The following is a 15,182-nucleotide window of genomic DNA, read 5'->3' as shown; positions in this document are numbered from 1 at the left end:
CGGCTGTGGGTGCTGGACACACGGACCCTCGCCCCGCGGTATTTCCCCACCCCTCCCAGCTCCGCACACCACACACGCGGATGGTCCCACGATCTGCCCTCTGCAGGGCCGACGTCTTTATTGAGGAAATGGTTCCACGGGCTCCGGCAGAGTCAGGAGAGATGAGAATCTATAGGGTTTGTGGGGAAGGGGCCTGAACGTGGCTTCCTCTCACTTCCAGGCTGTTTGGTTTCCAGTCGGACACAATGGCAGGGGACTGACTGCAGACTATCCGCCGCTCCCACTCATAGCCAGATCACAACGCACCCTCTGACCCAGGCAGGTGTCCTGGGGGGCCGGACGCCAGCCCTGCCACTCAGGTTCTGCCCCATGAGCTGAGAGGCTCGCCTGGTTTCACTCTAGGGGCGACTCAGGGCTCGCACTGTGCCCCTGACCTGATTCTCCTGCCCCCCGAAATGAGTGCTGGAACTCACCGTTCACTACTCCATTCAGGCCAACAAAAGCAAACCCCCCACCGACTCGCACGCACTGGGCTTATGCACAACAGGGGCGGACAGCACGGGAAACCCTGTCTGTACTTCCTGCCCGTGAAGGTCCCGGAGCTAACACAACCGCGCAGCTGCGGTCTGGAGAGGAGGGCTGCAGCCGGCGTGCCTGCGGGCAGGGTGGCTCCTCGCAGGGCTGAGGCAGCAAACCGCGCGGAGCCACCCGCTCCCGCTGGTCCAGGCCCTCCCGCCGTGTCTACTCAAAGCACCCGAGGACCCGCTCGCCGATGCCGAGGAAGTAGACGCCCTGGGCGATGCCGAAGAGAGGGGCGATGACCAGCGCCCGGCAGCCTGCGCCCTTCAGGAAGGCGGACGGCCCCTCCTGTGTCCAGACTTTCCTGGAGAAGGGAGGGCCAGGGTGAGGTCTGCCGCAGGGAGTGCAGAGGCACCCTCTCCTCTGGGCTGTGTCTTTCCGTGTGGGAGCCACGCCGACCCGGATGTGTGTGCGGTGAGGGAGGGGCTGGGTGCGAATGTGGGGCGTGGGAGACCCAGGAGAAAAGCCCCCACGCACCCGGCTCCGGCTGGGACGGAGGGAGTCAAAAACAGATCTCGCGTCCCACGGTGAGGGACTGGGTGTGGTGACACCACGCGGCTGCGAGGGGGCGGGCTCTCACCTGGCACAGTCTCTGATGCCACTGTAGCTGTCCTCGCCCAGGCCTCTCTGGAGGGTCTGAATTCGTGTTTTCAAAACTAGAGCGAAAGTTACCGCCAGTGAGTAGGGACACCCTGCTCCGGAGGCCTCCTCCCGACACAGAGCAGGCTGGCTTCCTTTCGCAGGGGCACACGTGGGCTGAACCCCGAGGCGCCACGTCCTCCGGGCACACCTGTGGTCACAGGTCGTGACCCAAGGGTTTGGGGGGGGCGGCTGCCTCGTCGCTGTCCTGAAAGTGCAAGATGACGACCTACCCTGTAAATGACCGCGCAGGTGCCCACTTTGTGAGGCACGTCGAGCCTGCGGCCCGTCCAGCCCCGACGCACTCACCGTCCAGGGGGGTCACAGCGACAGCAGCCACGGAGCCGGCCACGCAGCCCGACACGAAGGAGTGGACAAAGGAGGCCTTCCCCGTGCGCAGGCTGACCCCGAGGTGGTTCAGGTTGGCAAACAGAGGGAAGTAGATGACAGAGAAGGGGATGTCCCTGCAGGGAGGAGGACGAGACCTGAGCCACAAGCCCCTCTGGGCTTCTCCCTGAGGCCACGCAAGAAGCCGAGCTGCTGATGGTCAGGGACAAGCCCAGGTTCTGTGCTCCTGCCCTGGCACCCAGCGACGATGTGGGGTGACAGCATGAGAGGTCACCCCCATCCCGGCCCACTCCTCTGCCCCCACAGCACCTACAGCTTCTGACCAGGGGCCCGAAGCAGACTCGGAGACTGGGGGCAGGGCTAAGAGGTGAGGGACGGACGGGGGGGCTGGCAACGTTCATCTGTTGCCCAGGGAACAGAAAACCCCTGGCCTGGGATACTTGTGACCAACTGAAAGGAGTGGGGTCAGGTAGCAAAGTAAAATGAGGGGAACAGCCTCTCACCGCCTTGGGGGTGGCCCAAAGTCCTTTGTACACCAGACGTTCTAGGTGCCCATGGGCCCGGTCACGGGACACGGGCCTAGGAGCCGTCTTCCAGCGGCCCACTCCACGCGGCCCTGCCCGAATCCAGGCGGAGTCTGAAGCATCAAGATGCTCTCAAGGCTTCGGGAAGAGCACGGGCAGGTCGGGGCCGCCATCCCCGGGGCCCTTCCGTGTCCCACGTCTGGACGGGAGTCTCACCTGAGGAGAGTGGCTCCCAGGCCCTTGTAGAGACCAGCTGGGCCTTGGGTGCGAAGCAGCTCCCGGGCGATGAGGGTGGCAGATGGACGCTTCTGAGTGGACAGGGAGGAGTGCGCCGAGTCCGAACCCTGAGCACCAGCAGCTAGAAGGGAAAAGGGACGGGTCTCCTGTCACCACCCAGGCCTCCCCCCCACCACCACCACCACGAGGAGCAGGAGTGGCTCCTGCTTCCTGAGTCTGGGACGCTGCAGACAAGGTGGCGGCCCTGCCAGGAGGCTGGAGATGGTGCCGATTCCCGATCACATGTCCTCAGCTCCGAGAACCCCTCCATAGGACCTGCAGCAGCCAGCGCAGTCCCGCCCAGCAGCACGCACCCCAAGGCCGATGCCTCCCTCTCCCAACAGGCTCTGAACCTGTTGACACCGTTTTTTCCTATTGGCTCCCTGGGGCGTAAGAACCCCATGTGCCTGCTGCCTCAGGTGGGAAGCAGCAAATTCCTTTAAAACCAGCTTTTTAGACTTCGGCAGGGCCTCCTCTGGCTAGCACACTGAGGCCAGGAGGATGTCCTCTAGTCCGTGCTATCCGGTAAGAATCTGACTCTGGAGAGGTCAACCCCTTTTAGCGGAGTAATTCGAAGCTCATACCACGCCGAGTCAGCCCTGCCTGCTGTGGCTCAGTGGATTGAGTGCCAGCCTGCAAACCGAAGGGTCCCCGGTTCGATTCCCAGTCGGGGCACATGCCTGGGTTGTAGGCCAGGTCCCCAGTTGGGGGCATGTGAGAGGCAACCACACATTGATGTTGCTCTCTCTTTCTCCCTCTCTCTAAAAATAAGTAAAATCTGAAAGGAATTATTAAAAAAATAAGATGAGCTAAACCGATATATAGGGTGGATTTACTTTTTTTCCTGAGTACATATATCAAACACAAGCATTTCGAGTGCATCCCAGTCACAATAAGCATAGGATTCACACACTGAAACTGTGTGGATGTTGACTCTGTTCATTCTCAGTGTCTGAGCAGCTCTGCACAGACCCGTGGCCCTTGCACAAAGGCGGCTGTTCCAGGCCCCCATTTCTGAACCCCGGCAGGGCCGCGAGCCACCCTGTGGGACAGCGACAGCCCGACCCGTGGCCCTTCTTCCCATCATCTCTAGATGCACTCCACTCCCCCAGAGCCTTTCTCTTCTTTTGAAGTGTTTTAGGAATACAACTTCTCACCCGAGTTGAAAAATCAGTCGTGCAGAGCTCCTCCCTCTTCTTGGCTGAGCAAACCAGGTGAGGGCTTTCCAGCCCTGACCAGAGTCCCTCTGGCAGTTTTATTGGCTCCACCGGGGGGGGGGGGGTGCACACAGCACGGGGAAGGGAGGGCGCCCACAGCTGTGCGGGTCCTCCTCGGACGCTCTGCTTGGCACAGGACACGTTGGCTTATTAAATTCTGACCCTGGCTTAGTCAGGGGGAGCCCTCTGCCTGCACCCCACCCTGCCCCAACAGTCAGCCTTTGCTCTCCGCAGAGGCCGTGGTACCTGCATCGCTTTATTCTCTATTCTTCAGAGGGACAGGATTCAGCAAAGGGCCGGCTTCTCTTTCAGAGAAAACCAGAACAGCAATGGTTCTCTCCTCTCCCTCCTGTACTTTCCCACTCCAGCCCGGTTGCTACAGCATCCTAACGAAGGCTCCACAAACTGCGGTGCGGTAAGCGAGCCCACAGCGGTCCTCACTGGCCTCGGGAAACCAAGGCTCACATCCAAGGCAGTGTGGCCTCAGAGTTGGGGGGCGGGGCCTCTGGCCCTCCTGCACCAGGATTCTTGTTCCTGCCATGGGTTCTAGAGCTGGACGTGGTGGAATCCAGAATAGGACGGTCACATGCATACGCCTGCTGACCGAGAACGTGGGCTGGGTCACACAGACAGGCCGCAAGTGCAGCCGTGGGGAGGGGTGACTGGCCTCACCCAGGCGCCCGGCGTCCTGCAACTGGATCTTCAGCATTTCCATGGGACAGGTGACCACCACCTGGCACATCCCAGCGCCGCAGCCCGCCAGCATCTCCATCTTCAGGTTCCGCTGCATCCTGCAGGCCAGGAGTCAGCATCTCTCAGTCCCACACAGCCCCCGCCCCCCCCCAGCCACACAGTCCTCGTCCTGTTCCCTTAGTTGTGCTAAGCCCCAAGCGAGCTCATGTCCGTCCACACGCTGACAGGGAAGCCGCGGCCCAGCCGTACCCATCACCCAGGAGCAGCTGCCGCAGGAAGTCATTGGCCACCAGCTTGATGGCCTTCTCCGGGGTAACCAGCGCAAGGTTCACTGCGGCACCTGGACAAGGCAGGCCAAGGAGGCTCGTCTCTCACTTCACTGGGACAAATTGCCCTCTGGCCGTGCCGCCCCCTCCTCCCTCCTGGCTCTGTGCTCCGGCCTCGTGCCCACTGCCCAGGGCACAGTCCCGACGCAGGGACACCACGGGCCAGCCCTGCTCTTCTGCTCTTGCTGGTCGGCCCTGAGGCAGCAGCGAGGGGGGCTGGAGGCTCTGTGGCCTCCAGCATTGCGCTGAGAGGCAGGGTGGTGCCAGGATGGGGCCCGGGGTGCCCCCCAAGCTCATCACAGCTGCCTGCCTGTGTCAGCAAAGAACCAGAGCAACTGGCCTGGGGCCACCAGGTAGCCAGGCCATCCCAGGAGTTCCCCAGGCAAAGACACCACTTCCCCATCTGTGATCCCGCCATGTATGGGGACCCCCAGCCTATGCCACCCCCCCAGCCTCCCCCAGGGCATGGGGAGCCCACCTCGGTACATTCCCAGGAAGCCCTCGGCCCTCGCCGTCTTCACCAGGCAATCTGTCCTAGAGGCCAGGCCGAGAGGACGTCAGTGCACCTGGGAGGCTGCCCCTGAGCCCCTGCTGCCACCCAGAGCCCGGTCCTGCGGGCTCCCCCGCAGAACACCCCCACCCACCTCCCCCAGGGTGCTCACACCCCACAGAGACCGCCTGGGGGCCCCTCTCCTTGCTCCTCCACACCAGTACCTACATCCCTCTGTACGTGTCCGTCCCATGCTGGTTCTGAAGTCGAGTCTTAGCCAAATCGATGGGGAACACACAGGTCACCCCCACAAGCCCCGCCACGCCTCCGTTGACGAGTTTTGCTGTGATGCTGGGTCACGGGAGGAGGGGGCACAGGGTGAGAGAGGGGTTCAGGGTGAGAGTAGGGATGCATAAAGCTGAGATGCTGCAAGGGCTTCTGGGAAAGATACTCCTGGGGTCGCTGGGTGTCAGAGCACCCCCTTCTGAGCCTGTCCCTATTCAGGGCCACAGGCGGACCCAGCTTCCAGCACACTGAAATTTCATCTCGGAGTCAAGGTCATCAGAAGTGACTCTGAGTGCAGGCAGCACTCGCAGGTGAGCAGGACGGCCATCTCAGTTCTGACCCCTCTGTGAACCAGCTGGTGCGTCTGGGGCACAGTGGCCTTCGTTGTGCTGACAGGACCCACCTCTCCGACTCGAGAGTTCCGAGTCAGCCTGAGAGACTTGGGGTAAACCAGGGAGATCTGGTTCTGGCCAAAAGTAAAGGATAGTCTCACTTTTCTTAAGTGGGCCCTCATCCTTGAGGAATTCATAAACTCTGAAAATAGGAAGTGAAGCTTTCTCAGGCTCCTTGGAGCTGAGTAACATTTTATTTTGCAGTCAGAGGCAGATGTATGCAAAGTTACCTGAAGTGGAAGTGGTAAAAGCAGATGAATAGGCTTAAACTGTGCAGTCGCTGAGAGGACGCAGCCCACATACATACATACAAATTACATTTAAATAGAGGTACGTATAAACATGTAACATGGTTTGGCAGCCTGTTGAACAGCCTCGACCTGGGACCTGGCCCGAAACCCAGGCATATGCCCTGACTGGGAATCGAACTGGTGACCCTCTGGTTCACAGGCCAGTGTGCAATCCACTGACCTACGCCAGCCAGGACGTGCTTTTTTCTTCCCTTTTGCAAAGTGAGATGGGAAGACAGAAATACCGATTAGCTGCCTCCCACACAGGCCCTCTGGTTACAGGACGACGCTCTGAGCAGCGGAGCAACACCAGTTGGACAATTTCTCCATCCACAGGGAAGTGGGTTTCTCTCGCTGCTCCCTGACCCCCAGTTTATACTTCAGGGACCTGGAGGGAAGCTGAGTGGTGTGGTTACCACAGCAACTTCCCCCCTAAACCGGCCCCAGTTACCTCAAGTCCTGCTTGGACATCCTGTGGGTCGGGGGCAGAGGACGCGGGGGCGCCTGGGACGCAAGGCTGCTATCGCTCCTCGGGGCAGACGGCAGCCACAGCAGAGAGCGTGGTGTCTGTGCCCTGGACTCCAGCCCACCGAGGCAGGGTGCACAGAGCACGTGTCCGTGGCAAGTGGCTGGGGCCACCTCCCAGCAGGTCACAGCCCCTGGGGCCGCAGCGCCTCCTCCTCCGTAAAGCGACGAGGCCAGCGGCCTGGGACCTGCCGTGGGACCCGCACCTGCAATCGGGCGGAGCAGTGTTTACCCACCAACACTGCCAACACCTTCTGCGACCTTCCCTCACTACCGGGGGGTTTGGGGGACTGGGACCAGGACGGGCATAGAGAGAGTGAGGATGGGCCCCAACGGGCTCAGGAGAGGGACCCTGGGCATTTGGGAGAGCGGCCGGGGCCTCGGAGGGGCGCTGGCAGATCTGGAAAGGGGGCTCCCAGGGCAGTCGGGAAGCTCCCTAGCGTCCAGGAATGACGATGGGACACTCAAGCCCTGCAGCTGCTTCCTGGGTCTGCAAGTGTCTTCTGAGCTCCCGACAGCCCCCCGGGAGGGCCAGCCTGCGGGGGGCCAGCGGGTGGGCTGGGCCTCGATGCGTCTGAGGAGCGGAGAGCCGCACAAGGACGGCCAGGCCGCAGCAGCAGCAGCTGCTTCACAAAACAACGGTCCGAAGCGGGCTGGGAGAAAATCGCTGCCCAGGGTCTCCCAGCCACTGGCCCCAGTGAGATCCCGGGGTGCCCCCACCGCCACCCAGCTCCCTGAGCTCTGCCGCCGGCAAGGCCAAGGGCACTAAAGCGCTCAGGTGGACCCCGGACCAGTTCCCCCACACTGGGAACCCTTTCCCTACTGTGCACACAGACTCGACCTCTCCAACCACACAGGCAGCACCTCCCAAACCCCGGCTCTGCCCCCCCTGCCGGCCACTCCCCACATTCAGTGCAACCCACCTCCCAGCCACGTGGCCTCTGGCCCCCGAGCCTCGCCCACACTTCATCTCACCTGAGGACTCACCAACAGTTCTTGGGGCTTCCCCTTCCTCCCGTGAGTCCTCCCGAGTCCCCAAAGTCATCCAGGAGCCCTTTCCTGGGACCATTTAATGCCCAGTCCCCGCAATTCCCATGTTGCGTCACAACCATCTGTGCAGCCGTCGGAGAGGCCAGGCACCTGAGAGGGGCCCCCGCACTGCCACACAGGGCCCTTCAATGCAGACCTTCGTCTCGGCGACCGGAGAGTGGCTCCTTGCAGTCTGTCCCGTCCCTGGTCACAGTCCTGCCCTGGCGAGACCATCCGTGCTCCCCGGTGCCAGGGGTGCCACGGCCAGGCACCCTGCTGTCCCTCTCTGACAAGATGCTTCCTGACCCAGATGGGGCCCGAGAGTCCCAGGCAGGAAGCCACTCCCCCCACCTTCTTTGCTAGAAGTGGGTCTCTTCCCCGCCAACGCTGAGCTTCTACTTCAGACAACACTCACCTGCTCTCAGAAGAACCTTCGACTTCTCTGGGGGCGGATGACAGGTCACTGCTGAGCTGTGCTGGGCGTTGGCCGCAATGCTTGTGTTGTCTGAAGCCCCCTTAAATCCCCCAGAAACCCCTAAGAGATGCAGCCCAGCCCTCTCCCCCCCAGGTGGTTGTGGACTCGTGGCTGGTGTGATTGGGACAAAAATGGAGGCTGGGATTTGCTGAACACCCTGGAGAGGGGGTTGGCACGGGGCACGGACCTGGAGGTCAGGGAGAACAAACACCGAGGAACCAATGGAACACAAACACGCGGCCAGACGTTTGGTGCCAGAAGCTGCGCCTCGGACTCAGGCACCTGCACAGCTGCAGGCGGCCGCCTCTGTGTTTCCCGTGGTCTCCGGGGGCCCCTGCTTCACGGACACATGCACCGCGGGAGGGCTGCCCACAGGGTGCCCATCTGAGCAACCCAGCTTCTTCTTAGGAGCAAACTGTCTAATTTGGGGCAAGCACCAAGTCTGTACAGGGGAGAGGAGGCTGGCAAGCCACACAGGGTCTGGGGGAGCACAGGACCCTGTTGCCTGGCCAAGGATTTGGGAGAGACCTTGGGCTCAGGAGCCCCAGGTTCAAATCCTAGCTCCCAAGTTAACAGCGACCTCACTTGAGGCAAGCTGCTTGATTAGCAGCTTTCTTCACCCACAGGGGACAGAGGGACACCCTCCGAGACTGCTGGGAGGGTGGCATGAAGCAGGAGAGCTGGGCAGCCATCACGCTCTGGGGGAAGGCTGCTCGTGACTGAGGTCAGGGCCACTGGAAGGCCAACATCAGCTCCAAGTCTGTCCCGTGTGGAAGAGCAGCAGCTGCAGGTGCCTTTCCCAGGGCGCACACCGCTCGGTGGCCCTGGGTTCTCTCTGCACTTGGACACTGACGGGCGGTGGAGGTGTGGGGGCCTTCGGTACGAGAGCCAGAGCTGGGGGTTTCCAGCCACTTTCTGGGCTTGTATTTCAGCCCATGTTCCAGGTCAAGTTTTTGCTAAAAGTGGACCGATCCTGAGTTGGACAAGGGACAATACGTGCACAAAAGTTCTTAAAAAAAAGAAAGAAGGAAAGAGCCGATGCCACCAGACTATGGGTCTGCCAGCCACTTGCAAGGACCCAAAGAGGGAGCAACTCGGGCCAGACACCGGGCAGAAAGGCCAGAGCAACTCTTGCCCAACAGCGTGAGGACAGGCCAGTCGCCTCTGCAGGAGGGTTTCAGGGTGAAGGTCAGCTTCCCAACGGCACCCAAGTTTTGAAACAGTGTTGACCAGTAGAAGACACTTTGTTCTGGTCCCAAGCAGATACACACCTTGCAACCTCCAGGTGCTCTGCTCAGAGCAAAGTTCCATGAAAAATAGTAAGACCTGACCATTAGCTAAAACCGTCAAAATCTGGCTCCTATAAGAAATTCACATCACAGAAGGGATTTCTGTGGGGGACCCCGCAGTCGGCAACGCCACTTGTTCGCAGCTGGGACACACTCTGCACAGCAAGGGCCGCGTCCCTGCCCCCCGGCTGGCAGCAGCTGTGTGGATCACCTACCGGGCCCCCCACCACCCCAGGATTTGCAAAGTCACAGTCGGTGCATCACGGCTGTGCCCCAGACGGCAGCCAGAGGCCGGGCGAGTGCGGGCTCGGGGGGAGAGCACCCCGCTCCGAACGCCGTGCAGACTGCTGGTCGGTTTTGTTTCTGCTGGCAGGTTCTCTGGGCTACATGCCACGGTACCCTGCACAGGTCCCTGCTCCCACCGCCTGTGACGCTGGGCCCGGACTTAATGAGGCTGGGACCAGGTGGCACTTCCTGGGCAACAGCACTGGGGACTTGTGTCAGTGGGAGTTCACCCTGACGAGAAAAGTAACACAGACACACAATTCACACATTTCTGAGACGTGCTATTTTAAGAATGTAATTTATACAAAATAACCAGTTCATATGGAAATAAATCTACAGACCTCCAAGGATCAAAAAGCTTTTTAAAAAGTTTTTCCAAAAAATTATCCAGCACACGATATTGAACTAGCCGTTGAGGTAAGTCGCTCTCGGTGAAGCAGGGCGTCAGCAGACCACGACAACACGTACACAACACAGAAATAAATAGCGAGCCCTTCCCAGTGCTGGCCGGGCCGGCGCCCGCGGCCTCCGCAGCAGGCGCGGGGGGAGGTCCCTGAGCCCATGTGCAAGGCAGGTGGGCGGGAGCTGAGCCCAGCTAGAGAGAGGGGGTCCCACAGACTGCTGGGGAGCTCAGCCTTTCAGTGGCTCAAATTCTACACCCCCGTTCCCAACCCCACCCACAGGACGGTCAGCTGTACCGAGCAGCCCCACAGGAAGGTCACGGCGTCCCCTGGGGCAGGAGAGAGACTGGCCAGGAGGCAGCTTCTCCACACGTCTGTCCCGCAAAGGCCACGTGAGGTGGAGAAGGCCGAACACCCACCTGGAGACCAAGCTCACACCAGCCTCCGTCGAGCGCCAGGACGCAGACGTGTCCACCCAGGTCAAGGCTGCACAGCAAGTCCAACCCCCCAGGAAGAAGAGGAGGGCCTGGGTCCCTTGCTCCCTACATGGCACGGGAGCCCTGGAGGGTGACCCTGCGTCCCAGAGTCCTTCCCCAACCCCGCACCGGCACCCATGCGGAGTCCGGTGGGCAAACGGATGGACGGACACAAGCAGAGTGGGGGCAACTGGGTTCGGAAGCCTGAAGCGCCCCCTTCCAGAGCCCCTCCGAACACAGGGCAGGCCTCCCCACAGGGTGACTAGTCTGACTTGGGCTGCAGAGAAGACTTACTGGGCACTTTCAGATCAGGTCTGAAGAGCAAGACCTTATCTGTAGATCTGAACGTCCATTTAAAAAAAGGCAGGAAAACAGTTGGCCTGAGCAGTCTGGATCAACAGCTTGCCTCAGACCCCGGGCCTCCTACGCACAGCAGGCCTGTTCGGGGAGCGCGGCCCACAGCACGGCAGACTGGCTGCAGACCCCGCCCGGTCGGTCACTCGGGGCCGCGGCCACTCGCAGCGGCCACTCGCAGCGGCCACTCGAGGTGGTCGGAGCGGGGCTCAAGTACCCGCTCACGGGCACCATCCGACTAACCCGACCTGACTGGGTAGAGGGGAGGGGGTAGGGGAGGGGGGCTCACAGTTTTTTTCAGAAAGCGGGGCAGGAAAATGACATGACCAAGAATCTGCGTATTCTGTCCTTCTTCGTGCTCCAACACATCTACCACAATGAACTTCAGGCAACAGCTCCCCTTTTAATGAACGGACTCTGTGGGGAATGAAAGGCAACCCAGCAAACCTTATGAAAGGGTCTCCTTTTCTTTCTGATCTTTCATTTCTCCCGGGTCTCAGAGAAGAGCTTCAAACTCGTTACCAACTGTGACAAAGGTTAACCATTAGCATGAAATACAACAGGCGAGAGACTCGCCCTTCCCAGCCTGAGCACGGACCTTTCTAGGGTGTCCTCGTGCCCAATGACTGCCTGTCACGCAGCCACGCCCACAGGGGGCAGTAAGGCTGACGAGGCTCCCGCACTCACAGTGTTGGAACACGACACAGCAGTTCAACCACCCTGTTCCTCCGTGACTACTTCTCACCCCTCTACCTACCGAGAAGGGAGATCAGGACAGAAGAAATCACTGACTTTTTCCATATGGTTCACAGCTTCAAACGGGGAATGGGGTCAGGGGCTGGGGGAGCGAGGGCAAATGGCTGCCCCCGGTAGTGTGTCCACAGCTGCCCCACCCCAGGGGCCCACACAAGGGGACCCACTGCATCCACCCAGAGGAAGAGGTTCTGTGGTCAGGGTGCTCCTGGTTTGGGGGAGCAGAGGCCTCTGTCAGACCAGCTCTGACATGAGAAGGCAACCGCTGTCCAAGGCGGGAGGCTCCGAGCCAGGCCACGGCCCGGCCAGGTCGGACTGCACCGCAGCGATGGGCCGGTCCTCACTGCCCACTGCTTCTGCACACGGAACACGGCAGCAGCGAGGCTGCCCTGGGCCACACCACCCAGCCCGAGGGCTGCCAGACACCCGCCCACCTCCCCTCTCCCCTACACAGAGAATGCTGATTCCCTCCTTCCGTAAGCCAGGTTGGGCCGGTGACAGGTTTCAAACCCCTGCCCCGTGAACAGCCACCTGCGAGTCAACAAGAATGACCCCCATGCACGCATGTCCCTGATGCCACGGCAGGGTCTCTGGGCCACCAGCGTAACCTGAACACTTGCCACTGGTGTCCTTCCCAAAGGACGGTGAGCGTATGTTCAGCAAACCTGAAAACGACATGTCCCCATCTGGCCTCAGAGGCAAGGTCCCCGCCCCTACATGGAGGAGCTCAGAGGGGACTGAGGCCCCTGGACCACCTTCCCAGAGGAGGGCTTAGCAACGTGCTCTTCCTCCCAAACACCTGCCTTCTGGGCACTTCCCTTCCTTTGTGGGACAATCACAGAAGCCCCAGCTTTGGTGGCACCTCAGCTAAAACCAAACACAGAAGCTAAGCAGGCAGAGTGCAGGGTGACCGGCGTCTGGAACTGTAATGAAGTAACGATGTAATACTGTCGAGGTGTCCGCTACCACACACGTAAAGGGCTCCCGAGACCTTGCTCCCGACCGCTACTTCAACTGCCGTGACTGATTTCACTATGATTCACTTAAAATGAATAAAGGCTAAATACAATGGAATATTCCTAAACTCAAATTGTAAACCTATAGACCACACTTTTCCTATTCAGAACTGTGCAATTTCCTTACTGACTCTAACACACATAGACCTGAGTAGTCGCCTCCACAAATGAGATTCAAGCTGGAAAGCCACGTGCGCCGCCCCGGACCAGCCCCAAGGGCCCACAAGGAGGCTGCTCCCCCAACGAGGAGACACCCCCAGGCCCCCTTCCAGCCTGGGCTCCCAGCTCTCCGCTTGACGGCTGGCAACCAGGAGGGCTCTGGCTGCGGGCTACAAGCCTGGGGCACAGCCTACCACCCAGGCACAAACTTCCAGGAGGCCGTGAGGGCGCGCTGCCTCCTGACCGAGACACGCAGCAGCTGGGGCAGCGGGAGCACTTTCCTGGGTGGACCGCAAAGAAGACCACACCTGTCCAAGGGCGGCTGGCCACTGAGGAGAACAGCGACACAGTCAAGGAGCCTTCCGCCACTTGTTCAGCTCCCCGGCTTCAGTGTGACATGATTGTAAACAGGTAAGACCCCCCCAGGGCTGTGTGCCCCCCCATCAGGATGCCCAATGCTTCAGATCCCCACCCCCCACTATGTACAATACATTCACCACCAACAACAAAAATTAGTTTAAAAGGCAACATGAAAATTCTGTAAACTGGACCCAGCTCCAAACCTTAATACTACGAGTAGTTCCTTTCCCAAACATGTACCTGAGTTTAGCTGCTCACGAGTCTACAAGCACCTCCGTTCCTACACAGCCCCTCCCAGTTCGGACAACTTTTCCTGAAACAGTCTCAGGACTTGGAAAAGCCTCCACTAATTCCAGTCCATTTGATCCTGACCGTCAGCCACACAGGAGACCCGCCCAGGACCCTGCCGGCCACAGATACTTGTCCACGGCGTGTGCTTCACGGGCTGTGGCTTGGCCCTGGCTCCGGAACGCCCGGGGCTGTGCTGTGGGTGGGGCGGGGCGGGGAGCAGGGACAGGTGTGGCTGGCCCTCGTCCTCCGTCCCCATCCTCCACATTCCAGTCTTCTCATGCGGCCTTCTGTCTCCTGGGGCTGTTTCCTCCCCAGACTAGCTCTGGGAAAAGCAAAACGGGGATGATTTAAACAACATTCACATTTGTGTTCATTGCTAAAAAAAACTAAATATGCCGAAGAGTGGTCCTCCAATCTGGAAAATGGCCGGGTTTTATCCCAGCAGGACTCCCTGCACACACAGCAGGACGCTGCGCTGGCCTCCGACCTTGACTGTGGGGAGACTGGGGGAACAAGCCGCACACAGAGGCCCTCAGCAGAGTGCCAGGCAGAGTGACACTCAAAGGCAGCAACTGTGACTTACAAACCCCACAACCTAGTCCCTCAAAAACCCAACAAATGAGGATGACATAGGCAAGAGCCTGCATCAGAAAAATGATGGCAGCCAGTTTGGGAAAACGAACTTCAGACGTCCCAACAGCTGGTCACTGGAGAACCTGAGGAGGCACAGGTGGTAACTCGGAGGAGCCCCACCGAGGAGCCCCTGCAGCTGGGCCCTGGGCCACTGTTGCCCTGGGGCCTGCAGGACAGGACACCCTTCTTGGAAAGCCCCGTCCCCTCAGAACACAATGACTTCAAGTGAGAAGCGTGGGGTTGGGGGCGCCGGCCCACCACACAGCTGAAAACCCACAGTGCAGCAGATTCCCAGCTGCACTGGGCCCACGAGCTCCCTCTCCCACCTGCAGGGCAGGGCGCAGGGCTCCAGCCATCCTACCTGATCGAGGGGGAGTGTCGGGGCCTTGTGGGACGGCAGCTCTTCCTGCAGCGCTCCTGGGGCCGGGGTCTTTGGGAAAGAGGGTGGCGGATGGATGGGATGCACCTGCACGCTGCGGCCACAAGAAAGGAACAGGTAAGAACTGAAGGAAGAAGCTTCTTGAGCCACAAAGACCTCAGGCAGAATCTGCCTCTGTCACCCAGGTGATTAACCTGAAAACCACCAGTCCTGGGACAACACAGGCATCACGAGCCTCGAGGTGGACACAGTGAGCACACGGCCCCCGTTCCATGTTCAACGTGACCCTAAACACAGGGACACAGCATTCGGGACGCCCCACGGAAAAGAAGACAGTGCAACGATGGGCGAATGTGCTAAATCGTGAGAGCGAACAGACTTAACAATAAAATGTAAATGCATGAACCCTAACTGGCTCTTGAATGAAAAATAAATCAAAACAGCCACACGACTACAAAGGCATTTTAGGAACAATGGGAAAAGCCAAGACCCCGCACCCGATCGCTTTCCACAAGCGACACGTGTGGTTTGAGGCTGCAGTCATCCCAGGGAGATATGTGCTTGAGTGGTTAGGGATAAAGAACCACTAGGTCTACAGTGTACCTTCCAACAGTTTAGGGAGCAAAAGAGACAGAAAAAAATGAAACAGATTCAGAGAAGGCGAAGACAGGACAAACTGCGGCTAGGGGACGGGGCTG

General features: G+C 59.8%; 2 protein-coding genes across 10 annotated transcripts in view; both read right to left on the bottom strand.

Annotated features, from left to right (window-relative positions):
- Positions 1-79: 79 nt before the first annotated feature.
- On the bottom strand, positions 80-8,315 carry SLC25A18 (solute carrier family 25 member 18). Of its 7 annotated transcripts, none has more exons than XM_037138674.2 (11): positions 8,029-8,122; positions 7,771-7,829; positions 6,511-6,790; positions 5,321-5,443; positions 5,081-5,136; positions 4,526-4,616; positions 4,256-4,374; positions 2,307-2,448; positions 1,528-1,682; positions 1,160-1,235; positions 80-883 (listed from the first exon to the last, which is right to left on the bottom strand). In XM_037138674.2, exons 3-11 carry the CDS (start codon positions 6,528-6,530, stop codon positions 742-744), a joined length of 924 nt encoding a protein of 307 aa, XP_036994569.2. In that variant the 5' UTR covers positions 6,531-6,790; positions 7,771-7,829; positions 8,029-8,122; the 3' UTR covers positions 80-741. The 7 variants fall into 7 exon arrangements, with proteins under 7 accessions (XP_036994569.2, XP_053521558.1, XP_036994568.2 ...); XM_053665583.1 differs by having other exon boundaries at positions 7,560-7,829; positions 8,029-8,044; XM_037138673.2 differs by lacking the exon at positions 7,771-7,829 and having other exon boundaries at positions 8,029-8,315.
- Positions 8,316-11,063: 2,748 nt separating this feature from the next.
- LOC119044377 (chromatin remodeling regulator CECR2) overlaps positions 11,064-15,182 on the bottom strand; it is an 89,509-nt gene continuing 85,390 nt past the window's right edge. For all 3 annotated transcript variants that reach the window (XM_053665579.1, XM_037138679.2, XM_037138680.2), the window contains exons 17-18: positions 14,467-14,578; positions 11,064-13,794 (exon numbers count right to left, since the gene is read on the bottom strand). In XM_053665579.1, the coding sequence (XP_053521554.1) occupies positions 13,789-13,794; positions 14,467-14,578 (118 nt within the window). In that variant the 3' untranslated portion in view covers positions 11,064-13,788. The remainder of the gene's footprint in view (positions 13,795-14,466; positions 14,579-15,182) is intronic.

Source organism: Artibeus jamaicensis, unplaced genomic scaffold (assembly GCF_021234435.1).
Source record: "Artibeus jamaicensis isolate MK-2021 breed Jamaican fruit bat unplaced genomic scaffold, CSHL_Jam_final contig_415, whole genome shotgun sequence".
NCBI classification, from domain to species: domain Eukaryota; kingdom Metazoa; phylum Chordata; class Mammalia; order Chiroptera; family Phyllostomidae; genus Artibeus; species Artibeus jamaicensis.
Note: the sequence above shows the minus strand (reverse complement) of the source record. Positions and strands in the feature narration are given on the sequence as shown.